We start from the raw sequence: 27,509 nt of genomic DNA, 5'->3' as shown, positions 1-27,509 counted from the left end.
ACATAGTTAATGTAGTAGCTACTAGCAGTCAAAAGCTACTCTTCATTCCTGATACTTCTCTCTAGAGGGAGCTCCATTAATGTCGAAATCCTGGGTTCTCAGTTTACATAATTCTCTTCTCACAGGGGTGTAGGAATGGTTGGTTGATTTTATTGGAGACTTTGCCCTGTATTCAAAAAACAACAACAACAACAACAAAAACCTCGGAACTACACTGTCCACAGGAACCACAAAATCTGCTACTCCATGGAGAGACTATAAAATCTGGCTCCATTGGGAAGACTAAAGTCATCCATTACTATGATTAGGGGAAAAATACAGCCAGTTCTGGAAATCTCATTTGCTTGAATACTTAAGCCACAATGGATAACTACATTAAATTTATTATTAGAATAATGTTACAGAAATGTAATACGATTGTTTTATTTATATATCTACATTATTTTTTTTCTCCCTCATTTCTTTAGAACTCAGACTGAGAAAAACATGTTATTCACTGGAACTCTTCTAGTTGAACATGAGATTTGAGCCTTTAGCTGTATGATATTTTGGTGCTGGCAGATTATTGAAGTTTTTTAGAAGTCGATGAAGTTATGTTTTGACATAGACTGCTGCATTCTTAAGCACATTTAGAATATTCAAAAGCTGAGAAAGGACAATGTCTTTTAGGAACACTGTATCACAGACCTTTCTACAGACTAAATCTCTTGTCCCTTCTTATCCCAGGAGATAACCCAAGGAACTATTTTTGCTGTTGGGAAGCAGCTTTGCAAAAGAAATCTTAAAGCTGTTTTGATGTATGGTTTATATCCTCCTCTTCAAAAGTGAGCCATATTTCCAGATAATCAGTGTTTGTCTTCTAGGTTAAGCCTAGTTGATTAAGTTTTTTAAAAAAAGAATGAAGGCTACAAAGAGAAATCATACCCACCCTCTTGAAGTTTGCTTCCTCTTGACTTTTCCAGTTGGAGAATGTCCTAGTTCCTTGTTGTTGTGGCTATAGTTAAATACTTGAGGCTGAGTAATGTACAAGAAAAGAAGTTTATTTAACTCACAGTTTTTGGAGGTTTATAATCTAAGATTAGGAACTCTGGTCCAACCTCTGGTGAGGCCATTGGCTGCATTAAAATAGCAGTAGATGGAATTATGGGAATGCATGGGAGAAGGAGTATGGTAAGATGGGAAACCAGAGAGCTTCAGGAGCTAGTCATTTTTTTTTAACTCACTCTTAAGGGAACTCACTGGGTCTGTTGAAACTACATAATCCTGTCTAAGATCAGCATCACTGCTGACCTGACCACCTCCATTGCTCCCATCTCAGAAAGGATTTGAGACCTCTTAACACTGTTGCTCTCCTGCTCTGAGGAGCAAGCTTCAAGCACATGTCTCGTCTGCAAATGAGTGATGTGTCTTGTTAGAATTCAGAACTAGGTCCCAAGAAGGTTAAATTTAATTCTGTTTTTCTATGCTGCTATTAAATTTTAAGAAACACACTTGGTATATGTGTATGTGTGCGTGTGTGGGGGGTGTCTATGGTAGGTCTAGTGTTTTCTGTGACAGTGAATAAGTTTACCTAGACATCATAGTATTAGGAAGCCTACTTGATTGCAGATAGAAGCCTTACTAATTCCTTTTTTTGAGTGTTTCAGTAATACAGTGAATGTTTTGCACCCATTTGCCCTGGTTTTCAATAGGTTTAAAGAGAAGGCTTAGGCAAGAAGTTTTGATTTTATAGCCCATCTGAACACTGATTACACACATATATTGAGCACTTAATATATACTGAATACTTTTTATATTAATAATACTCACAGAAGGCTGTGTGATAACTTGTAGACAGTCAAGAGATGGAAAATTAATGGGTCTGGCTTTACATTCTACAGCCCACATCTTTATCATTGATCACACAGAGTGGATTGACTGCCCACTTACTCATGGCCCAGAACTATGCATCCAGTATGAGGATGAAGATTTCAGGTCATACAGTCTTCCTTAGCAACCACTGGAATCTCACATTCTTTCTAAGAAGGCATATATGTGAAATTAGGAAGTCTACTCTTTCGGATCTAGCTTCTCATTCAACATGAAAGACTCCCCTTGGGATTTGAAATATCTGACTAATAATCTACAGATAAATTTTATGTGGTCTGAATTGTTCACCAGTTGCTTCTTGCTCTCTGAAAAAATAAGCTTATTTACTTTGTGATTTTGGGTTTTTTTTAGCTGCTAGTAAATAGAACCTGTGTTTTAGTTCTAGCTCCTGAAGGATCTTTGAAAGTAGAAATTCACTTTTTCTCCCTTCTTCTTCATTTGTAAAATGCCAAGGCCTACTTTTTTTTTTGGGGGGGGGTCCGGTTGTGGGACTTGAACTCTGGGCCTGGGTGCTGTCCCTCAGCTCTTCAGCTCAAGGCTAGCTCTCTACCACTTGAGCCACAGTGCCACTTCCGGCTTTTTTTTCCTGCTTATGTGGTACTGAGGAATTGAACCCAGGGCCTCATGCATGCAAGGCAAGCACTCTACCACTGAGCCACCTTCTCAGCCCCAAGGCCTACTTTTATCATTTGACAAGGTTGTTGGGAAGAGTAGTGATAGTAACCAATTAGTTAAATGATTACTGTTTTGTAGGTACTATGATAAGTACTGTAAATATACTGAGTGGGTAATACTCCCAGCCCAGTGAGGCAGGTGGTATTATTCCTGTTTTACTGAGGTATGTTAAGGTTAAGAGTGCCAGAGTAACAGACAAGCTTTTAAACCCAGGACTGTGAGCTGGGCTTCACCATTTTCCTATTTGGTCTGTTCTATGCTGGAACTTGAAAAGAGCACTTAGTAAATATTCACATATCTCAAATGTTTTCCGTTAGCCCTCTTTACTTCCAAGTGAAGCACTCCCCCCACCCTGCTTTTTTTTTTTTTTTTGGACAATCCTTTAATAATTATTCCATGTTCCTGGCTCCCTGTTTCATGGACTATCATGTTTTCATTGTCCTTTTATAGTGTAGTAACTAGAGCAGAGAAATCATGTCCACAATAACTTGTATTTCATGGTGCTCCTTCTGTACAACACATGCAATTTGTTTTTCACCAGTTTTTCATATCCAAACAAACTAGTTTTATTATCTTACTCAAAAGATTAGACTTGCTGAAACCTGTGTTGGAGACAAGTGATGAGTTTAGGATCTGAATTCAGCATTTTAAACACACTCATAAGGAGAATATTAAAATTGGGTATGGTTTAGATATTTATTAAGAAGAAGCTACCATAAGAAAAAGCTAACTATATTTTAGGGTCTCTGTAGCCTGAAGGGAGATCGTCTGTTTTCTCTTCAGAGTTTAACTGTAAAATAAGATTTCCAAGTAATGAAGAGCATGAGTGGAACAAAATGGTTACAATAAACTCTGGTTGATTTATTTAGGTCTTATTCTAGTAATGGATCCAAGCTAAATGTAATAAGGCAATAAAAAATGGACATTGTTAATTTTTCAGATATTTGAGATTTCCTAGTTCTAAATGAAAAGGATGTTCCTAAATTTATTTCCTTTACTACCACCCTGTTCTTTTTTCTTTTTCTTTGGACAAAACTAAATGAAAAGATGTTTTATATTTCATATAAGAATAAATTTTTTGGGGCTGGGAAGGTGGCTCAGTGGTAGAGTGCTTGCCTTGCATGCATGAGGCCCTGGGTTCAATTCTTCAGCACCACATAAGCAAAAAGAAAAAAGCCGGAAGTGGCACTGTGGCTCAAGTGGTAGAGCGCTAGCTTTGAGCTGAAGAGCTGAGGGACAGCGCCCAGGCCCAGAGTTCAGACCCCGTGATCGGATCATAAAAAAAAAAAAAAAGAATAACTGTTTCTTTAGGAACAATTGAGAAAAAATTATGTGCAGTCACAATCACCTAATATATTTTCCTATTAAAATGTCACTCACAATAGTTTGTTCTACAGGACATATGACAGAGGGACTAAAAATTATGCGTTTTCTTGATGTAACTGGTTACATGTAAAAGCAGAGATGGTCCCATTTTAAACATAAAATCTCAGCAATAAAGATGCCTTTCCAGATTTCCTGGCTCTGTATCTTCAGGGGAGTAGGAGATGCAGTAGTTTATGCAATAGTATGCCTGTTCATCAGAATTGCCTCAGTTCCTTCATTCATGTTCCTATCAGATATTTCCTTGTGTGTATTTGCTTGTTGTCTGTTTCTCTCTTCTACTGGAATACAAATGAGAAGTTTGGTTTTGTTATCTCCAGTGCATCAAACACTGCATCAAGTAAGCTTAAAATATTTATACTATGCATGATTTTTTTTTTTTGGTTGGCCATGGGGCTTGAACTCTGGGCCTGGGTGCTGTCTCTGAGCTCTTCAGCTCAAGGTGAGTGCTCTACCACTTGAGCCACAGTGCCACTTCTGGTTTTCTGGTGGTTAGTTGGAGATAAGAGTCTCACGGACTTTCCTGCCCAGGCTAGAAACATGGGCTGGACCCGCAATGCTCAGATCTCAGCTTCCTGAGTAGCTAGGATTACAGGTGTGAGCCACTGGTGCCTGGCTTTGAATGAATGTATTTTGAAAACATAAACTTGTTACTTGAACAACTCACTTTGCATTGCTTCTTTCATCATTTCTGCTGATATTCTTCCCATATTTGTTGCAATTGCCTCCTATTCTCATGGAAGATTTATTCATTTGTTAAAGGGGAGTCCTTTCATAAACACTTAAAAGAGCTATGTTTTGCATGAGATGTATTGTAACTAGCATTTTGCTAGCAAAGTAATAGAACATTTAAAAAAATTTTTTTTAGTATCAAGAATTTGAACTCAAGGTTTTAGAAATTTCATATACCAGTTGAGCCATACCATAAGCCCACTTGAAGATTTTTGTTTGTTGCTTCAGAAAAGTGTTTGAACACAGGGTAAAGCAAGCACTCTATCACATGAGCTATACTCCTTATTTGATGGGGATCTTATTTTATCTTATTTTGATAATTTTAAGTAGTTATACAAAAGGGTTTCACTTCAACAGTTGGTTTATGAGTACAATCCATCTTGGTCAGTGTCATCCCTATTATCATTCGCTCAAAGATTCTCCCAATCTTTCCCAAGGATTTATTTTTAATGAAGAAAGTTGGAGTGTCCAAAAGTGGTTTCCTTTTTAACAAATTACATTACTGACTTGTGCTTTCTTGAACAGGAGAGACTGATGAGCCGTCAGGACTTGTTCCTAATTTTGGCTATCCAAAAATAAGTATAGAGAGAAGAAGGACTGGGCCACATAACTCCAGGGGCAAGTTCTGTGTCTGCTGCCTGGATTAAGAAGAGTGAGGTGAGGAGGAACAAGCCCTTCTTTTACCTCACAATAATCGAAGCTCATGTTAACTAGGAGGACACTGAAGCATGTTGTTGATATCTGATGAGCAAGTGCTCTGTAAACATGAGCTGATCTTAGCAATAGTTCTGAGCCACTTACTAAACCACACAGTTAGCTCAGGAATCACCATGGAGGTTGGAAGGGTCTGGCACAGTCATCCATAAAGATCACTTCACTTCTTATGTTTTGTATGATAGAACTGAAAGGGACCAGAGCATTTCTCTGAACTCTGACAGTCATGTGCCTGCAAATTTTGGGGCTTGACTTGGTCACAAAATGTGTTTGAAAGAAAAATAGAAAACTCATGTTCTGCTGTATAATTTAAAATCTATTTGTTATTTATAAATATCTTTCTGATTTTGTGTATAGCTATATTTTGCCCTCTATATTGTGAAGAAAAAATTGGGACCAGTATAATTTCACTAAGGACAGAACACTAGACCAGTATCAGGACAAACATCATTTACCAATCAAAAGTTAATGTCACTCCTGTAATCCTAGCTATGTGGGAGGTGGAGATCAGGGGGTCAAGGTTCAAGGCCAACCGAGATATAAAAGCTTGAGAGACTCCATCATAACTAAATAGCTAGGTGTATTAGTGTGTAGTTGATATACCAGATGCAGAGGAAACACAACAGCTGGATATAGTTGATGTGGGTCTGTCATCCCAGTGACAAAGGGAAGCACAGATAGGAAGACTGCAGCCTAAGCCTGCCCAGTAATAAAACTGAGATTTTCTCTCAGAAATAACCAAGGAAGCAAAAAGTGACTGCAAGTATGGCTCAAGTGGTAGAACTCCTTTTTAGCCAGTATAGGACCATCCAGGATTTGGAGGTGATATTTTGATTTATTTTTATGAAAAGTTTAGTTTTTAAGGTTATTCCAAAGTATTAGAGTATAAATAGTTATATAACAAATATACACCAAAATTAAAAACTGTAGGAAACTATAGGGGCTCAATAAATAGACTTGAAAATATTACATCTTATAGTCACACATTTTATTACAAATTCATTTTGTATCCAATAGAAAAGCAAATTTGGAATCTATTTACAAGTACAATATATTTACATATTTTATATACAGTTAACATACTGAAAGAAAATTAGAAGCACAACATATATGGAATAATAAGGCTCTGTACATGGTTTATTATCTTGGTCTTTTGTGTCAATGAACCTTTACTGTAGTAATAAATACAGTTTTACATTTACACATCTTATAAACATCTCATAAATGTATTTATTTCCAATTCCAATTTAAAACATCTGATCAAAATAAACATGCTTATACAAAAATAAATCTACCTAACAGCCTTCTGATTTGTGTGTAATGAAGCTAATGTAGGATAATAGAAGTTAAATTTTAATCTTTTGGCTTCATATTTAATAATTTCTCTCTTAAAGTATCTAACACAGATGAAGCAGAGAAATAATGCTCCTCACATCACATAGCTGATTCACAGAACACAGAGGTAAAACAAACCAAATAAACATAGTCTATTACCAAGTGTCAACTGAGTCTAAAGTGATGTCAGATCTTAGTGCTGAAACTACTGGAGGCAATATGAGAACTTATATCAGTGGATTTAATTTATATCATGTCTGCTTTTGATATTATCTAAAGATGCACACCCATTTAAGTAAATGACAAAATGTCTTGCAAAAAGGATGTATACTTACTTAGAAATCCTCCCCCCCCCCGAAAACCCCACAGTGTTCATATTGCTTACTATCTTTTCTAGGTGTGTCCACTGCCAGCAATGGACTTTCTTTCTGAGCTTTGGACATCAACAAATAGGAATGAATTAGACAAGACAAATTTTACCTATACATGATTGCCTTAGTAGCAATTGAAGAATTTTAGTTAATTTTCCTTTCAAAATATTTGTATTTCATTGAGGGTGGGGGCATTTTAGTGCCTATTATAAAACCCACTATCTCCTAAAATGATATGAGTATGAGTGGGTGATCCTTTCAATGGACTGGGCCTTGGAGGGATCCTCTTTGAGGAAAGACAAAGAAAGAGTGAAATACCTCCATGTAGTCATTAAAACAAAATTCCTCCTCCCCCTCCTCCTCCTCCTCCTGCTGCTGCTGCTGCTGCTGCTCCTCCTCCTCCTCCTCCTGCTGCTGCTGCTGCTCCTCCTCCTCCTCCCTCACCTTTGTTTTATGTGCATCCCGGGGCTTGAACTCAGGGCCTGGGCACAGTCCCTGAGCTTTCTCTGCTCAAGGATAGCACTCTACATCTTGAACCATAGCTCCATTTCCAGCTTTTTAGTGGTTAATTGGAGATGAGAACCTCAAAGACTTTCCTGTCTGGGCTGGCTTAGAACCACAATCCTCAATTCTCAGTTCCTGAGTAGCTAGAATTTCAGGCATGAACTACCAACATGTGGCCATTAAAAATAAATTCTAGAGACTACAAACATTACTTAGTAATATACGCTATTTAAACCTTTATTTTTGTAACCTTGCTAACCCATCTTTTAAGGAGTTTGGGAGTTTAAATCAAACCAATTTGTAAGTGCATGAGTTCTCCTAAATCATAACTTCGGTTGAGTTGAAAGAAAATGCCATTAAAATCAAGGAGGATCTTTTTCTGAAGACCATTTCAATCTGCTTTGTCTATCCAGGCTTATCTATATAATGTGAACAATCTATCCCCTAACTGAACAAATGATGTAAGCAGCGTTTAGACTTACGTTTTCATTGTCAAGTATTAATAGGTATCAGCGTTTCCACTTTAACAAGTTGCTTATTTGGTTTCTAAACCAAGTTTCAGCTCAGCTCTTAGCTACTGTTCTGATGTCCTCAATCTCACATTTCATGTTTCCAACTTTTGAAAACTTTACCCCTCATAGACTAATTAGAGACAAGGGACAAATGTCACCGATGAGAGATGACAGCTTTCAGTCATGGGATAAGCCGATGACGATCCAGAATTGGAAGGCAGGTCGTAGGCTATGCTGGCACGGGTGAAAGTGACCAGAGCTTGGGTTGAGTCACAAGACTGCTTCTCAACATCATCCGAGTTAATAGACATCAAGCTTGGATGTTTTGATTTCATCCAGAAGTGGGTTTGCTTTCCCAGGCTCCCCAGATCCTCCTTGAAATGGGGATTGAAGAGGATGTAAAGAAGGGGGTTGAGACATGCGGGAAGTGGGACAATCACTAGCAGGATAAACTTAATGACTTCAGGACTGATGAAGGTGAGGTTTAGCAGAGAAGAGAAGGATAAGAAAGCCACGGGGCAGTAAAGGATACAGTTGGTGAAGAGCAACAGGGCAACGTGTTTCACCATAGAACAGTCCCACATATTCTCCAGATCTCCTTTCTCCAAATTACAGTAGAGCTTGGTGTAAGCAATAGTCATGATGAGGAAGCAAACAGAGTTGAGCAGGACAAGAGCCACCATGTAGCCTGTGGTGCTGGGCTCTCCAAAGGGTAGAGGCAGGCAAAATGGGGAGGCGTTGTACTCACTGCCGCCCAGCAGTGGAACCGTGGCGATGGTCAGGGCTAGCAGGGAACAGAATAGAATGATCGCTTTCAGGCCAGAAAAGGGAATTTTCATTTCAAATTTTGCAGAACACTTCACAGAGAACCCACGTTCCAGAGCTGCCAGAGTAAGCAGGAAAACCGATGATTCCGAAGCAAAAATGGACAGAAAGCCAATGACTTGGCAACCGACCCCATTCTCCCACCATGCACCATGTTGTGCGAAGCGGCCGAAGGTGAATGCATCCACGACCGCCAGCATAGCGCTGGAGATGCCCATGAGCAGGTTCACCAGTGCGATGGCCCCAATTAACAGTTTTATGGAGGAAAGGTACAGAGCCGAGCGGAACACCGTTGAAGTCACCAGGGCATTACAAGAAAGTGCCAGAACTGCTATGGTCCACACTCCCATTCGGATCAGCCAGCTACCAAACAAGTGCTCACAGGGCTTGAAGGGGCCTGAAAGTCCAAAGAAGAAAAAAACAGCATTAAGGAAGGGTTGTGATCTTTGGCCAAACCACCTTCTTGTGTGTTAGGATACCAGTCACAAACCAGAACTCACAGTGTCTGTGTGTCTGCATCACCTTCTCAAATAACCAGGCACTACTGCTCCTGGGAGCTACACAAGGAAAACTGGTTTGTTAAAGCCCCCAAGACACAACAGTGTTGGGCCCATGTGAAAAACAAGATCTCCTGGACTTTTCATTATATTCCACAGAGAGGAGAAAGAAAGAGAGGAGAAGAGAAGGAGAGAAAAAGAATCTTAGGGAAATAGGGAGATCTCAGCTTTGTTTTAGATGGACACTTGGTGATCAGACTAAGGAATGTTCTAATTATTAAAAATAAAATATTAACCCTTCATAGCTATCTATGAATGTTGTTTCTGGGAATGGAACAATGAAGACCTTCCTTCCTCTTCCTTCTTCCTTTCTCTTTTACATATCTAATATTTGCTGTCACCAATTATTATTATTATCATCATCATTATTATTTAAGTGCTGGGGATTGAATCTAGATTCTTGTGTATACAGGTGCTCTGACCCCAAGCTACTTCCTTGGTTCCCACATAGTTATTTATATAAATGATTTAATTTACTTTCAAAAGTAAATGTGAGACCACAACATACTGTTTCTGGCTAAGTTGCCAATGTCATGACATGTTTCATTCTTTAGTTTGTATTAACCTGAATCAGTAGTCCCTGATTAGTTTGCAAGAAATAGTATGTTAGAACACAGCTAGTTCAGGCTGAATCGCTAATGTCATTTAAAAAAACTCATATTCCTAATTACATGTTTTATTCTTTGGCTTACATGAACTTGAATCAGTAGTCCTTCACAAATGTTCTGTTTGTAAATAGGGAATAACTTTAAGGAATGAACACCTGTTTGTATTTTAATAATCCTTATAAGGAGGGAAAATGATGAGCCATAGGGCATACAGCTTCTGTGGTATCAGTGGCCCCGGACATCATTGCTGATGCCTTCTTACCTGGAGAAGGTGAACACTGCACTGAATGAAGGGCTTTCAGGTCTTCTTCAAAGTCAAGCAGGAAATCTTCAAAGTCACGCTCATCTGTAAGGAATGAGAAGTCCTAGAACAATTAGTTCTGTCTGACTCCCCTTTTCAAAGGATCAAATTTTCCCAGTGAAGAGTCATGAGTTGCCCTTGAGAAATGAATTGTCAAAAAGAGAAATGAAAGTAAGACTTTGTACTTTCTCTGCTCTTTTTGGCTTTCTTGCAAGTGTGTTCCTATGTCCTGTTCAAGCTGCCGTGGCACAATTTTCCAGTACAACTGGGGCTGAAGAGAATAAGCAAGACTCTAGTGAATGACATCAAGGACTCTCTCATTGTTTTCTTCCTTAAGAGTTCAAGATGGCCCCACATCCCAATGACTAAATTAGAGAGAGGCTGGGGGGTCTCTTCATTCAGGGCAGGGACCATTTTATCAGATTTTCAAACACTATGATAGCTACAGTACAAATGTTCTGGGCTGTGTTCTCTGGGCCTGAATTAGGTACAGTGAGTTTCAGCATTCCCTGGATATTTCTACATGAGAGAAAAAAAATCAGAACTTGGTGCTTGGTTTAGTGCCACAAACTAGAAATTTGATAATTTAATATGCTTTCCTAAAGATGCAGATTTAGTCAGCCTTTTGTGAGATGTGGGCAACAATATTTTTAAGTTTCTGTTTAATTCTCACATGCAATACAGGGTTGAGAAGCACTGGTTTTGAAAATAAACTTCCAAAAGCACCTGATCTCTATTGTGTATCTTGAGAAGTTACTGTGCTACCTGGCACAGAGTAGGTGCTCTCTCTTTATAATAGTTTTGTTTTCAATGAATAAAGTAGGTGATGCAGGATGAGCAAAACCTAAAGCAAAAATGAGATCAAGATATATGTGGTGGCCTAAACCAAAGAAAACCAAAGACCAAAATATAAGACCTGAATATTGCAGGAAGAAATGTTAAGGTAATCTTCCAATAGACCAGATCACACTTGCTTTGGAATCAACAAATAATTAAGGCCCAAAGAATGTGAAATCATTCTATTTAGACCCTGTACAAACTCGTAGGATTGGCAGGCAAAGGAGGGGCTGCTATCCAACGGGCCCCTTCGTTACCACAGGTGTGGTTGAGATGCATTGCTGTCTGTTTAAGTAACGTCTTCCTTCAAGGAAAGCCAAGCTATACAGACATGATCTCATTTCACCTTCCTGACAGATACCCCTGTGGGGGGTAGGAGGGAAGAATGATTTAGAAGCAGTTGGATAGGAAGGTGAATTCTTAAGCTCTTCTGCTGAAATTTGGAGGGCTCTAAAATGTCTCTCCAGGCTGTAAGAATAAAGTGGATTTTGCTACTTTATTTTTATTTTTATTTTTTTGTCGGTCGTGGGGCTTGAACTCTGGGCCTGGGCGCTGTCCCTCAGCTCTTCAGCTCAAAGCGAGCAGTCTACCACTTGAACCACAGCACCACATCCAGAATAAAGTAGATTTTGTATCCCACAGAAAAAGGCACAAAAGTATGTTTAAAAGAAGCATCGACAAGAATGGGCCCTTTCAGAAGTTTATTGTCCCTGAGGACAATGTATTGGAAGGAAGGTCTAATTATAAATATCAACGCTAAGAATTCAGAACAAAGATATTTTAGAATAAATTCCAAAGGAGCTCACTCTTTCTCTGCAGGTCTGTAGAAAGTGGGATTGGTTTTCCTTTTGCTAAGGTGGGTGTACATGTTCTGATCTGAAGTTCAAATAATTAATCTACCCAATGAAATTTCAAGACTCTTCCAATTACAGTTTTTCACCAGGACATACTAGGTCTTACCTTGAGCCTGAAACATTCCAGTATCTTTCTTATGAAGATCATCCAAACTGCTATTGTCTCCTTTAGTCCACTGATTCGAAATTTTATAGACATTCTCACACACCCCAAATGCACAACACTGGTAAGCATAAGGCATCTCTATAACTCTTTAAAGAGACAGAAATCAAAACCAAAACACACACTTAGAAAGACAGGTCATTAAATATTATCTTTATCATTTTCCACCCAATAATCCTACCTTTGGAGTTTAGCCTAAGTAAACAATCCAAAATATAAGCTCGGCTATAAACATGTTCATTCTAGTGCTATTTATAACCACAGTGGAATTATTAAAAATTACTACCATGGAATGTTGATAGTTGAAACTTCTATCACTCAGATGTTAGAAAAGTTCCATAATAAAAATATTTTAAAATAACTGCTAAGAATATTATAGCAATATTATGACTTAGTATTAGGTAACTGGCACATAAACTTCTATGAACTTTTTATGCTAGTAAATACATGAAAAGTGATTCTAAAAATACATGACACATAGTCTAGAGAGAAATAAAATATTTAAAAACTTGTTTAGGGGTTCATATTTTTCTTCAATTCCAAAAATACATGAAACGAAGTCCAGAAAGATTTTTTTTTTCAAATGTTTAGGGATTTAGTTTTTCGATATTATTCTCTTTTCTATTTTTGGAACTATCCTTGGGGGGTTATGGTATTCTCACAGTTTTAAAGGTATATAAAAGTGATTTAAAACAGGTAAAATATAATCCTTCAAGATACTTCTTTATCATTGATCATAATAGGATTTTAAGGCATGATTTGCACAAACAAATATTAATCTAAAATCTTTTATTAGAACATACACGCCAGCCAGATGAATTAGAAATTATAAACAGAAGTAAACAATGTTATAAGGTTATTTAATGACATGTCCTAGTGTACAGCCCAGGAATCAGTGGTTTTCAAACTCTTTCCATGAAGTCTGTTATTCTAGAACTTTCTTTCAGAAGGAAAGGAAATGTGGTCAGGAAGACACATTCTCCCATTTAGGACTTGTCCTAACAATGTTCCAAGGAGGAGGAACTTTGAGGGCATGAAATGCAATTCAAAAGGGTCTCGTGACCTCATAAATTTAGAAAACAACCCTAACATGTCTTTTATTTTACATGACCACAAATGTATCTTATTAGTTTTAATGACAAACTCACTTGAGCTCTGGAAAGTTTTCAGATGATATCAAGCTCTGTAAGGCATGATTTCCTGTTAATTTTAAGTGAGTTAAACCATGTAACCCAGTTACAGGAAAAGACGACAGGAGATTGGACGATAGGTCCCTGCAAAACATCAAACAACAATTGGCGTTTTAGACTGTGTTAGCATAAAATGTTGATTTTTTTTCTTAAAAAAAAAAAAGGAACCTAAAGATGATTAAACTGCTCAATAAAAAATTTCTAAGCAGGATCTTTACTCTTTATGGTAAAAGTAACCACTTTGGCTTTAGCTCCTGATAACTTTTCTATTCACCATCAAAATTACAAACCAGGAAAAACATTTTAATCGCAAATTGTTTATTTGTCTTCATTTTACCAAGTGGAGACCTCACCACCAAGGAGAAAGTACTACTTTTCATTAAAAATGAATGGTAGCAATTGCTCCCTTTCTTCTTTTCACTTCTGTCTGATCAATCCCCAATTTCTCCATTTAATGAAAGAGAGGAAGAAGCAAGAGATTAGAAAAGGAGGGGGAAAATAGAAAAGTTTTCTCAGTCAAACAGCAAACAATACAAGGGATGCCCTTCACAAATGGCTTGACAGCTTATTCTATTCTTATTACTCAACAAGAATCGATAACACTACTTAAATAACTAGAACCAGCTGACATACAGCTCTTCAATTACACACTTAAAGGCCCCTAGGCCCTTGTCTAGGTTCCTCCCAGGTCCTGACCCAGATTTAGGCCTGTAGCATACATAGGACTAGCAATCTGTATTGCAACCTTCTTCAGCAAAATCATCAATTTCATTAATTAGATGATTTCCAAGTATTAAAAGATATATCATACAAGAAATGATATACTCACAGCTTTATTAGAGATGGCAAAGTGGAAAATGCATTGGGGTGAATAATGGCAATTTTATTCCGAGCCAGATTTCTATTTATAAAAAAAAGACAAATGAAAACATGACATTAAAGAAAAAAAGAATATGAAGTTAACCATATGTATGCAGTCCTGTACCAAAATTTATTTCAGATCAGAAACCCTTAGCCCATTGAGTTGTACTTCCAATAGACACTGGTGGTATAAAATAACTAAAGGGAGAACTTTAAGTTTATTTTGTATAAAGCAATCAAGCCCAGTCATTCATGTAGATATTTTTAGTTTTTACTGTGTTCTTGTTAAAAAGGTTGACTTTAATAGGGTTGTAAAATTTTAGATGTAGGACAGTGGGAAGAGATACATTTCCAAGGATCTTCTTCTGATGAGTAAATTTTAAATTATAAAATATTTACAGACACCTCCAACCAGAAATGTGTACACATTATCCATGTATGACAGGTCACCAAATGCACACAGAGATGCTTTCGAGAAAATTTCCAGTACAGATACAGACAATTAAATTTCTGACTAGGATTTGAGTAAAATAGGGGCAAACATGTGTTACAAATAAAATCTTTTGATAGCATAGAAAAAAAGTACAGTTTATAGGGAAATAAAATTCACTTACCACACATGTAATGAAATGAAAACAACTTTTAGCAGTACTAAAACCTTTTCCAAAAACTTAGATGATTCTAAAGAGATTAAGAACTTCTGTATTTTAATGATGAATTTTAATTTTTTTATACCAGATTATAAAAAAGTCATAGAATTTAGAAATATAACATTTACAAAGACAGTAAGATAGAAATACGTTAGAATTAAATGTTCAGTGCTTCAGGATTTCAGGGAAAGTCCCATTCCTTATTGTACTTATGTTATGCAATCACAAATCTGAAACGAATTTTAATTTTTAAAAAATGTCTAGCAAAAAAAAATAAAAAATGCCTAGCAATTCTCAACAAAACGTATATTGTTGGAGGAAGGTGTCATAATATAAAATTTCATTCTACTACAGAAGCAGAGTAACCAAAACAACATGGTACTGGCAGGAAAACAGACATGTAGACCAATGGAATAGAAGATGCACAAGGTACAGCTATCTGATTCTCATCAATGTTGCCAAAAACACCTTAAAAAAAAGACAGCCTTGGGGCTCAGTGGTAGAGTGCTTGCCTCACAAGCATGAGGCCCTGGGTTCGATTCCTCAGCACCACATAAGCAGAAAAAAGCTGGAAGTGGTGCTGTGGCTCAAGTGGTAGGGTGCTTGCCTTGAGCCAAAGAGCTGAGGGACAGTGCCCAGGCCCAGAGTTCAGGCCCCATGACCGACAATAAATAAATAAATAAAATAAAGAAAAGATAGCCTCTTCAACAAATGGTATTAGGAAACTAGTTTCTACATATAGGAGGCTGAAACTGGATATTAATCTCTCACTCTATGTGAAAATCAATTCAAAAATAGATCAAAGAGTTTGCTATAACACAGGAGACTTAACATTTAAGATATAGACACAGGCAGTATCTTTTTTTTTTTTCCTTTTTTTTGAGACAAGGTCTCACTATGTAACACTAAATGGCCTAGAGCTGTCTAAGGTGGTTTGAATTCACAATCCTCCTGCCTATCCCTCCCAAGAGCTGGGATTTCAGGCATGTACCATTATGCCAGCTTGTATCAAGGACTCTCTAAGTAGGATTCCAATAGCTCAGGAAATAATAGCAAGAGTTGACAAAGGGGATTATATCAAATAAAAAAAAGCTTCTGCATAGCAAAGGACAGAGAGTAAAGAGAAAGTCTCCAGAATGGGAGAAAATCTTTGCCAGCAATTCATCTGATGAATATTAATGTCCAGAACATATAAAAAATGAAACAACATTTAAATATCAAAGGAGCACATAATCCAATCAGTAAAAGGTCAAATTGGTTGAACACATAGTTCTTGAAAGAAATGCAAATGACCAATAAATACATGAAAAATGTTTAATATCCATAAAGAAAATGCAAGTCCAAACAACACTGGTATTCCATTCACCCTGCTCAGAATAAGTATCATCAAGAAAAACTAACATTTGCTGATGAGGATGTATAAAGAAACTATTGGTGGGAATATAAATTAATCTAGTCACTATGGAAATAAATATGAAAGTTACTTTAAAAACTGAAAATATGGCTGGGCAAAGGTGGCTTATGCTTGTAATCCTAGCCATTCAGGAAGCTGAGAACTGAGGAAAGCAGTTCAAAGCCACCTCTGGTAGGAAAGTCTGAGAGACTCTTATCTCCACTTAACCACCAAAAAGCTGCTTTCAAAGCAGAGCTGTGCCTCCAGTGGTAGATCAACAGCCTTGGGCAAAAATAAAAACTTAGGGACAGCACCTAGGCCCTAAGCCCCAGCACTGACCCAGGAGTTTGGAGTCTGAAGCTGAAGAGTGGATCTGGAAAGTTTAGTCTTGATCTTGAAGGTACCAAGGCAGTGATAGGAAGTAGGAAGTAGTAGACTTTGACTTAAGAAAGGTTGCTTGCTAGCTGGGTGCTGGTGAGTAGCATGAACTAGCTTCTCAGGAGGCTGAGATCCGAAGATCACAGGTTGAAGCCAGCCTGGGCAGAAAAGTCCCTGTGAGACTCTTATCTCAAAAACCAGAAGTGGCACTGTGGCTCAAGTGGTAGAGCACTAGCCTTGAGCACAAAGAGGCTTAGGAACAGTGCCTAGTCCTTGAGTTCAAGCCCCACACCCTACAAAGAAACAAACAAAAAAAGATTGCTTTTATGGCTCTTGAAGAATGAGATCAATTGTAAGAGGAGGAAGGTGGTGATCTGGGGGAGTCATTAAAAGTGCCTTGTGAGCTGGGCTCCAATGGCTCACCCCACTCAGGAGGCTGAGATCTGGGGATCACGGTTCAAAGCCAGCCCAGGCAATAAAGCTGTGAAACTCTTAACTCCAATAAACCACCAGAAAACCAGAAGTGGTGCTGTGGCTCAGATGGTAGAGTGCTAGCCTTGAGCTGAAGAGCTGAGGGAAAATGCCCTGGCCTGGAGTTCAAACCCCATGACTGACCTTGTGGTAGAAGAGTAAAGACTTAGAGTTGGCAGTGTGATGAGTGTCTGGATAGGAGGCTAAGGGGAGACGGAATTCAGGGAGACTTGCATTTAGCTTCGAGTCTGTGCCACATACTTCTGCTATCTTTAGAGATCAGCCTTTTAAGATAGAACTGACATTTGGAAACAGCCAGAACTCTCCAATCTGCTGAACAATACAGGTAATAAAAGTTGTTTTGGTGTGTGTGTGTGTGTGTGTGTGTGTGTGTGTGTGTGTGTGATTTATACCAAAAGTAAGAAAAGAAAAAGTCACAGTTAAATATAGAAAATAATTATTCTCAAAGTAAATGTTGGGGAGAAAGTGATTCATAAATGTAAAGCTAAAATACGTTAAGGAACCTTATTTATTTACCAAAGGTACTGTCACTGAAGCCAACAACCTCAGTTTAAACATTTAAGCATCATCATCATTTATACAAGTCATGTTCAAGTACAGTTTCAGGATATAAAAGTTTTAATTGCTTTCATAAAGTGATTTGTTAGCAAGTTTTCTTTTCCTAAATTTAAAATTTTTAAATTAAAATTAAAGTTTGGTATTCTTGCTTAAATTTTTTAAACACTGTCTTTATGTACAAATGGAATCGAATAGTTACAAACTCAATTGCATGAGCAATGAAAACATTTTTTAACACTTGTGCTTAAACTTTAGTGTATACATTTAAATATAGATTTTCAGGCACCACTAGAGAGTCTATTTCTCCAGGCATGTGAGGATCTGAAGTCTATGTTTTCACTGTTACCCTTAAATGATTCTTAAACACTTCAAGATATACACTAGAAACAAAACAAACAAATCTAGCTTCTGCTTCATCAGGAGAGAAAAGCAGACGGGAAGAATTGTGTGGGCATCATTTTTATAGGCAAAATGATCCCTGCCAGTTCCATGCTGTGGAACAAAACACATCCTGCAAACTTTCTGACAGTGTAGTCTCTCTCCTCTTCATCAGCATTCCATGTCTGCTGATTGGTACTGTACTATTTTTGCATTTATTCCTGGAAATTATCAGGAGCAACAGATTTACTTTTTCTTAGCAAATACATGCACGAAGACCCAACAATATAAATATTCCATGAAAGGAAAAAAAAATCTAGAGAGAATATCCAAAAGAGAAAGCAAGTGTTCTGTGTTGTGTTGTCTTGTGTTGTGGTGGTGTGGTGGTGGCCAGTGGTACTCACAGAGATCGAAGGCTAAGCAGCTGCTGGAAAGCGTCCGCTTTAATTTCATAGATTCCATTATGTCGGAAGTCACTGAAATGACAGAATTCCAAAAGATTTATTTCCATGTTACTGATTTCAAAGATGACAGACTTCTGAGAGCTTTTATAGAAGGAACCTGCCCTCAATCAAAGAAACACATGAAGTGTGACTGTTTTTTGCTTGTTTGTTTAAAAAAGAACATTACAGTATATCCAAGGACTTGGGTTCAATCCCCAGTACTTCAAAACAAAACAAAACAACATTATAATTTATACATTTAAAGAAGTACTGGCTATCAAAGCAGCTGGCTAGTTCTTTGGGAGGATATATTCTAAACATGCCATTATCATTCAAAACACTTGACAACTCCCCTCCTTGCCTGACTCCCTAAGCCTGTCTTATCATCTTTGGAGGTCACTGGGGATGTCAAATCCTTACTCTTTAAAAGATTTGTTTTCTTTAGTTTTCTCCATTAAGAACCAAAGAATCGACAGTATTGTGTAGATGAAAATAGAACTGTGAGGATAGAGCGATGAAGGAGGTGATGTTTTATGGAAGAGAGTTTTAACAGAATTCCAAAATGTTTCAGGCAGAATGTCTAGGATGCCTCAAATCACATCTAAATGTGATTATTGTGAGATGCACATGTCAACAAACCCAGGCCACCCATATTCACACACACCACCAGTCTCTGGACATGTAAGTTTGGTTATACTTATAAAAGAGAAAAATTCCAATGCTCAGACTAGCCCAGTATACCATTATACTAAGTTGGGGGCAGGAGGGCAGAGGCAGGGAGAAGCATACCTACTAATTGCTTTACTGATTTAAGCACATGTGGGGGTGGAGAAAGAATGCACTTGTAATATTCAGTGCATATTCTATGAAATTAAGAAAATTGAGGGGAGGGGATGGGGAGAATGATGAAAGGGGTGGCATCAGTGAAGATGTATTGTCCTATTTGTAAATTGATCGGCTGAATGGTGACTCCTTTGTACAACTACCTGAAGATAACAAAAATGTATAATTAAACATAGCATTGTCAGTTTTCCAGCTTTCTTAAGCCAACCAACATGGTCATATCTTGTATGCGTAAGAAGGAAAAGCATCAAATGTTTTGCTAGTAACCCACTGGCAAGTAAAAGAACCAACATTTTTACAAAGTAAAGAAGCAATAACCCTTAAGAAATGTGAGTTTGGATCTTTTTTTTTTTGTGACTTAGAAAATCTTACAGACGTACATTTTCTGAAGCTTTTGGCAGGCTGAAAAACTGGGTAAATCTTCCAATAGGTTGTAAGACAGATCTCTGAAAAACAGAAGGTGAAAAGAAGGGAAATTTGTTATATATTATTCATAAGAACACCAGCTCTTCTCTCCTTTTCCTTCCAGAATGTTACATCCATCAAAAGACTGACTCCAGACATTTCCACAGTTCTGACATGGATCAAGTAGGCACAGGCATTATTCTATTAAGCAACAGACTCAAATATTTACTGAAGTGTAACTGTTATACTTTTTTTTAACTGACTTAAATAATTTGCTTAATGAATTTATTTATATTTTGTTAGTAATCATCTGCAGTGTTCCAGCTATTACCTTACTGGAACGAGTGCAAATTAAATTAAATAATTAAACCTCTGTCTCTAAAAGCTGCTATATCTCTACAGCAAAGAGAAATCGTTGCTGGTTCTTTTCTAATCAACTTAAAACAAAACCCGGCAATTCAAAACATAGCAGTAACTTTGAAATCAATCAGTCGGAGAAGGGAAATTCAAGTCTTTAGCCAAAATTCAACAAATTACAGAATAAGAAAAACATCTGGACATATTTATACTATAATATAACTAAGACAAACCATAGTAATTTTAAGAACTCCTTTTTAAAGAAAGCTGGTTAAGTAACACATATATGTGTAATTGTCTTACTTTTAAAAGTTATCAGCTAATCAATTAACACCTTTCCATGCCTGACTCTAATTCTTAAAACCAGATCACTACTAAGCAACTGAAAAATCCATACAATTTTCTAAGAGGTTTTCAAGTTATTCTCTTCTTATAATTAATCATGTTATTATCTTACATTTATAGAATAAATGTGATTTGCATCATGATATATAATAAAAACTTAAGAAGGAAAAAGGGCTGGGAAGGTGGCTCAGTGGTAGAACACTTGCATGCATGAGGCCCTGGGTTCGATTTCTCAGCACTACATAGTAGAAAAACCTGGAAGTGGTGCTGTGGCTCAAAGTGGTAGAATGCTAGCCTTGAGCTAGCAGGACAGGCCCAGAGTACAGGCCCCACAACCGACAAAAAAAAAAAAAAAAAAGGAGAAAAATTAAAAGAGAAATACTATCTTAAGCAAAGAACAATGGAGAAAGAAAGATGATAGAGTTAACAACTTGAGATTTTACAAAGTCCCAGAAATTTCTGTTAGGGTTAACATATTATAATTATTTAATCATATATAATTATATAATCGATTTTGAAGATCTCCTGAAAGAGGTGGCTGCGTCTCCATTTTATAGACTGAGAAACAGAGCCCCAGAAAAGAAAATAACTTGCTCAAGACACTGTGCCATGAGTGGAACTGGAAAAATAGGTTCTGGAGCGTTTGCTCCACTGGCCTCCACTCATGCAAACGTGGGTACTGTCACTCTGCAACACAGGAGAGACGGATACAATTTAAACACTGGCTCCCTATATATTAGCCACATACTCACTGCTTTACCGACTTAAGTACAGGATACATGCATGATACAATGGGGAAAGAATGCAGTTTTAAGTCCCAGTCATGTTACTGAGCCAGTTTCCTTAAGAAGTGTGGACAACTGGTTGGGTGCCAGTGGTTCACACCTGTAATCTGAGCTACTCAGGAGGCTGAGATCTGAGGATTGTAGTTCAAAGCCAGCCTGGTCAGGAAATTATCTCCACTTAACCACCAGAAAAATGGAAGTGGCGCTGTGGCTAAAGTGGTAGAACTCTCTCCTGAGCTGAAGAGTTGAGGGACAGTGCCCAGGCCCAGGTCAAGCCCCACAATAGGAAAAAAAAATAAGGGAGAAGAAATGTGGACAATTTTCTTCTTTGTGTGGTAAGCAGAATTCTAAGATAGGCCCCTTCAGATTTCTACCACTTGTTGTAAATGTATTTTTTCCCTCCCCATTAAATTGTATTTGAAGTCAAATGGCTACTGACATTGACAAATATACTTAACATTCCCAATTCTTAGTTTTCTCAGCATATCTATACCTCACATGTTGTTCTATACCTTCCTTCAAACAGGAATCTGACTTCTAGCCTTCCATATGGGTTGCACCATACCACTGAGCAACTGAGATCTGGGGATGAGGTAAGGCAGAATTATGCCCCAGACTTTGCCATTCTTTATTAAACATACGTAATGCTGTTTGTTGTTCTGCTATTACGTAAATGGTGAAATTACAGGCATTCTCCAGAGACAGGTGTATACTCTGTGTGGGCAGAGTGATTACATGAGATTAAGTCCCCAGAGGGCTTGAGAGAAGGCTGGTTATCGTGCAGTTGAGTGAGAACTGCAAAAGGGTACAAGGCCTAAACAAGGCTCTTTGAATACTTTGGGAAAGGGCAAGACAGGTAAACAAAGGCTTCAAGTTGATAGAAACAACATGGGAAAGCTGTCTGACAACTAGGTGAAAGATCAGAACATGGTATTGGGCTATACCATAAAAAATGTTTGATCACTAGTTGGAGAACTGATTTTTGGTATTGTTGTGTGTTGTTTGTTTTGCATTCATCTTGTGCAGCTGATCCATTATGCTATTTTGTTCTGCTTTGCAGCTTTGAGAAGAAGAAATAGTTATTTTCCTTTGTTCAGACTCATTTTCTAAAGAAAATGTCTATCAACTGTCATTCTAATGAGCACTTGAAAACCAAAGTACATGAACATTGTTACCATGCTCATGGTGGTAAACCTGGAACTAGGCAGACAATGGAGGAGTATTGACCTCCTAGAGACTTTCAAGGAAAGAACTCTCTGTTCCTGACAAGGATTATTGAAATACTGTCTGCCATTTTATTTCTAAATGGAAGCACTGTTTATTCAACATGATTGCCTTCCTGATACGCACAGTACTTGGAGATTAGGTAACTGGTCACAGACGGTTTGAGGAAGAGATGAGATCTGTGCTCCCGTTAAAGTCCTGTGAAAACACAAACCAGACAAAATTCTTTCATTCACACATTATGTAGTGATGTATTTTGACTTGTTGATGTTAAGGCTGATCAGGCTTTAAGACTAGTGTGTGTTTTGGGCTAAGTTAAGAACCTATTCAATTAGGGGTGAGGAGGGTTGGGGGAAAGACATGGAAGAACCATGGAAGGGGTGACGTTGGTCAAGATGCATTGTACTCATAAATTGTTATGTTGAATGGAAAGCCCTCTATAAGACTCCTTAAAGGTTAATAATAATAATAACAATAATAATAACTGATTCAAGGACTTACAGACTCTCCAGGTTGGCAGTTCCAGTTAAATCAGGAAATACTGTTATTTGTGAGGCACCATTCAAAGTCCTAGAAGGAGGAATTTGTAAGTATTATTGGGAGAAGATCCTCGAAAGGGGATAATTTTGATTGCCATTTTCAAAGCACTTGAACCTAAGGTATTCATTGATCTTCATAGCAATCCAGCAAGGTGGGTAAGGGAATGGATCTATGACAGGAATAGACACTTACAATGTTCTTAGTTCAGGTAAATGTTGAAAGGCAGATCTTCCAACAAATTGAATGGGGTTGTCATAGAAATGTCTGAAAAAAATCCAACCATCAATGTCTTAATATAAGTTTGAATGACAGTTGATCATCTGTTCAAAATGTCAATAAATACATTAAATGTATTTATATATAATAATGTATATATAATAGTGTATTCATATAACTTTGATGATACTACAGGATATGACATTCCTTACATTTGGTTCCAGACAAGTCTCAAAAGTGTTTAAACTCACATACTGAGACTTTTGGTGAGAAATCCATGCTATGTAAAATTTAAAATTTTTGACAGCAAGGTAGATATGACTGAAAGTTACTAACTAGAAAAACAAGTGAACTTAACATTTTTCTCTGTCTCCATCATCTGTTGGAATTTACTGACTGATTGATCACTAATTTAGAATACTAACAATTGTATTATTAAATAAAGATGTAGAGGGAGGGGGTAACAAGTTTGACAAGAAATGTACTCACTACCTAACTTATGTAACTGTAACCCCTCTGTACATCACCTTGACAAAAAATTTAAAATAAATAAAGAAGTAATATATATATATATATATATATATACACACACACACACACACACACACACACCCCACACATACACACATATTTGGAGATCCTATGGGCTGGTCAAATATTACTATTATATTAACAAGATACTTCAAATTATTTGGGAGGAAATAAGTTACTCTGGAGTTTATTGACTTGGCATTTTCTTGGATAATTTGCTGCTCTAAATTGCTGGAACTTAAAGAATATTTAGTTTCATAGATGTTTCAGTATAGCTGAAGTGCATTCGAACTGCTTGGAGTCCCACACATATTTCTCAACAGAGACTTCCTGTTAGTTCAAAGAAATACAATAAATATTTATTTGTGCATATTATACTCGAAGTATGAGGGTGGATTTTGCAGGGATTTAAAGCTCTTTTATTAAATAAGCAGTCATTGAATATTTTCTTTGTGCCTGGATGCTGGTGCTGGAGGAGGATTGATAAAACATTACTGCTTGAAGAAGGCTGCAATCAGTTGGGATAAAACAAAGAACAGTATTTCTCTCTCTCTCTCTCTCTCACACACACACACACACTCACACAAGTGCATGTGTGAACTGATCCTTGCAGCAACTGTGACCTATAGTGTACATAATAATTTCTTCAGGGGAGAAAACTGAGGCTTCTATACCTTGGAGAACTCCAATGTTCTAAATTGTTACCCTGTGATAATAAAACTTCATAAACGTATAAGGGTTGTGTAGGAATTGAAAAGGTTAATGCATGTGCATCATGTGGCATAGTACCTGGGACGAACCAACACACCCATTTGCTTTTATGTCCTCCTACTCTCTGCTGTCTTCTTTTCCCATGAAACTATCTAAACACTAAAGAGCTAGAGCTGGAATATAGGCTAAATGATTTTAAATTGGAGCTTTTCTTATTATATCATGATCCTTTAGTGATATCACACATTCATATTATATAATTGTGCTCACATGCATGCACACATTGATGCACACTGGACAAGTGTGAATGCACATGCTTGCATGGCACAAGGAGAAAGTGTTACTCCGGCACATAAGGAGTTCCAGGGTTCTCTGGAGGTAGTTCTCACATGCATTAGGGAGAAGAGTATGAAACAAAAAAAAATAGGAACTTTGAAATGGCATTTGAGATGGGTCTTGGAAGAGAGAATTCCAATCAGTTTAGTGAAGGGATAGAATCCTGGGAACAAAGGAGAGAAAGAGCTTCATTCTGTGATCATAGTGCTTAGTCTCATTTATGGTCTCACTGGGGGAATTATGGAGATGTGGTTGGGAGAGTTGGCTGTGGAGGGCTGTGAATGTCAGGGTCAGGAGTTTTATTTCATGTCAAGAGTCAATCCCCAATGTCTGTTTAACAGTAAAGGAGTGACAAGATCGATGCTGTGACCTTGCATTTAGGGGAGAGAAGAAGGAGGCAGCTTCATCTGCATTGGTAAAAATCAAGAAATGAGAGCTGCCTAGTGAAGAGGCTGGTAAGGGAGATAAAAAGAGTACTGTTCAGTAAGCTGAGATCTGAGGATTGTGCTTGAGGATGGATGGGGAGGAAGCTAAGGGACAGTGAGCACCAAAGCTCTGAGTTCAAGGCTCCAGTACACACACACACACACACACACACACACACACACACACGCGCGCGCGCGCGCACACACACACACACACAAGGGATGGGGGTAGAAAAGGGGATTCGGGATTGATTGGGTAGGCCACAGGCCTTGGAAGGTTATCCTCAGAAATGAGAGAATCAGAAGGGAATGTGGTGGTGAGATGAACGGGATGCAAAAGCTCTGAGAAGAGAGCTTCAAGGAGAAAGTGGCTAACACGGTCAAATTTTGGCTCGAAACTCAAAACACCTTCAAGGGCCTGTTAATGCTCCACGGGCTACATTAGCATATCAAAAGAGTGATTAAAAACTAACCTCAGGGCTACAAGGAAAGTGACATCAAGGCCAGGCAATTTGCCAACCTTTTTAATATGTAAATATTCTCTAATGAGGACTAATGTTTATTGGCTAGTACACTCCCAAACCTTTCGTTTGCCAAAATATTTCCAGAACATTTCAGAGATGATTAACTCTTGTGTTAGCTTTGTCTAGTGTTTCAATTCTTGGGGCTAATTGGGACTCCTGATCATTTGTGACAAATGCTACATGGTTCCAAAAAGTTCAGTGTCAAATAGACACAAGAAGGACATTTGTCAAGAAATAATCCTTCACTAGTGACCCCAAGCAAATACTATGCCCTATACCTGACTTGGTCAGGTGTCTTTTACTACTAGTCAGTCGAATATCTATGCATCTTTACAATCTTATATATGTGTATAGCATAAATCTCTTCATGCCAAATGTGAAATCAAATTAGTTTCACTTTTTCTTCATAACTTTATTTTTTATTATTTTATGGCATATAAATCTTCATGTTTGAGATTGACAATAAATGGACAGAGACACACACACAACATTTTTTTCCCCCATCCTACGTGCTTCCATCAATTTAGGCCACAATCAATTGCTTGCAAAGACCCCCTCCTGTGTATAACAGTTTCTAGTCCTAGAACTCTGGGGTTGAAGCCCTGAATGACTACACAGACTAACACTGGTGTTTTAAAAATCAATTTCATGTCGTAGAAAATAGAGATAACCAAAATAGAGATAACCAAAGCATTTATAAGATTAACAAGGCATCAGAAGATACCAAGAATAATGCAGCAGATATCACAAAGCCTTAAAAAAAAAACTTAATTGAAATCTGGCACACATGTCCATGTCCATGTCTCTGTAGAGATGGCTACAACACCTGAGACAAAACTCAGGCAAATGCAGAACATTCATTGCATTATATTTAAAAGCACAACATATGGCTATATTTCAGGAAGAACAAACCCAAAAGCATGGTGTCACTTACATTGTTATAAGAGAAGGGTTGCCTGCAAATGCTTTCTCAGGTATCGACCTGATATTGTTACTATGAAATCCTCTAGAAAAAGAGAGAGGAAAAAACTTATTAAAGAATCATGTGTGGGGTAAAAGTGACTTACTAGCCCTTCCCACTCTCACAGGCGTAAGAATGAGCAACATTACTAAACAGAGTACAAGGTGGTTCTTTTCTGCTTCTTGACACTTGTCAAGGAGAAAAAGACATCACAGGGTGTCATATTGAAAGAGATGCCGCAGATCAGACTGGTGTTTATGTAAATTTATCATCGAATGTTATAAAATGAAAAATCCATCTGTTAATACACAGTAGAGCTCTGTTGTGTAAGAGTCTGAGGAGTGGGAACTATCTTTGGAGAGATTAGGATCACTTCTCCTGACCTGGTTTGAAGCCAGAAAAAGAGCAAATTGACTTAAGCTGCAGTGAAGTAAAGATTTCAATAATCTCCTGAGAGGACAATATTTCCTGACTCCTGGACTCAGAAAGTCTGTAATAATAAATTGACACTCATCTCTCTGATTGAATGATAGAAGGGCAGAATCAAGGGCATTACGGGGGCCTGTAGCTGTGTGTGAGGTAAGTGGTAGTCTTAAGGCTGCCTGACCTGGGCAGGATATACTGAAGACAGCCCAGCAAAGCCACTGTGGGTTTCTTGAGGCATAACTCCTGAAGGCTTTTTGTTATAAACAAGCTCTCCTGTCTATTTTCTTTGACTATGTG

General features: G+C 37.8%; 1 protein-coding gene across 3 annotated transcripts in view; it reads right to left on the bottom strand.

Annotated features, from left to right (window-relative positions):
* Positions 1-7,734: 7,734 nt before the first annotated feature.
* The window catches only part of Lgr5 (leucine-rich repeat containing G protein-coupled receptor 5), a 121,305-nt gene continuing 101,530 nt past the window's right edge, over positions 7,735-27,509 (bottom strand). For 2 of the 3 annotated variants that reach the window (XM_013019432.1, XM_013019451.1), the window contains 11 exons: positions 26,760-26,831; positions 23,275-23,346; positions 23,044-23,112; positions 22,669-22,740; positions 19,807-19,872; positions 18,545-18,616; positions 14,260-14,331; positions 13,389-13,514; positions 12,184-12,329; positions 10,348-10,431; positions 7,735-9,317 (listed from right to left, as the gene is read on the bottom strand). In XM_013019432.1, coding sequence (XP_012874886.1) covers positions 8,230-9,317; positions 10,348-10,431; positions 12,184-12,329; positions 13,389-13,514; positions 14,260-14,331; positions 18,545-18,616; positions 19,807-19,872; positions 22,669-22,740; positions 23,044-23,112; positions 23,275-23,346; positions 26,760-26,831 — 1,939 coding nt within the window. In that variant the 3' untranslated portion in view covers positions 7,735-8,229. The remainder of the gene's footprint in view (positions 9,318-10,347; positions 10,432-12,183; positions 12,330-13,388; positions 13,515-14,259; positions 14,332-18,544; positions 18,617-19,806; positions 19,873-22,668; positions 22,741-23,043; positions 23,113-23,274; positions 23,347-26,759; positions 26,832-27,509) is intronic. The other variant, XM_013019441.1, reaches the window with a different exon arrangement.

This window comes from Dipodomys ordii, unplaced genomic scaffold (genome assembly GCF_000151885.1).
Source record: "Dipodomys ordii isolate 6190 unplaced genomic scaffold, Dord_2.0 Scaffold3, whole genome shotgun sequence".
Taxonomy (NCBI): Eukaryota; Metazoa; Chordata; class Mammalia; order Rodentia; family Heteromyidae; genus Dipodomys; species Dipodomys ordii.
Note: the sequence above shows the minus strand (reverse complement) of the source record. Positions and strands in the feature narration are given on the sequence as shown.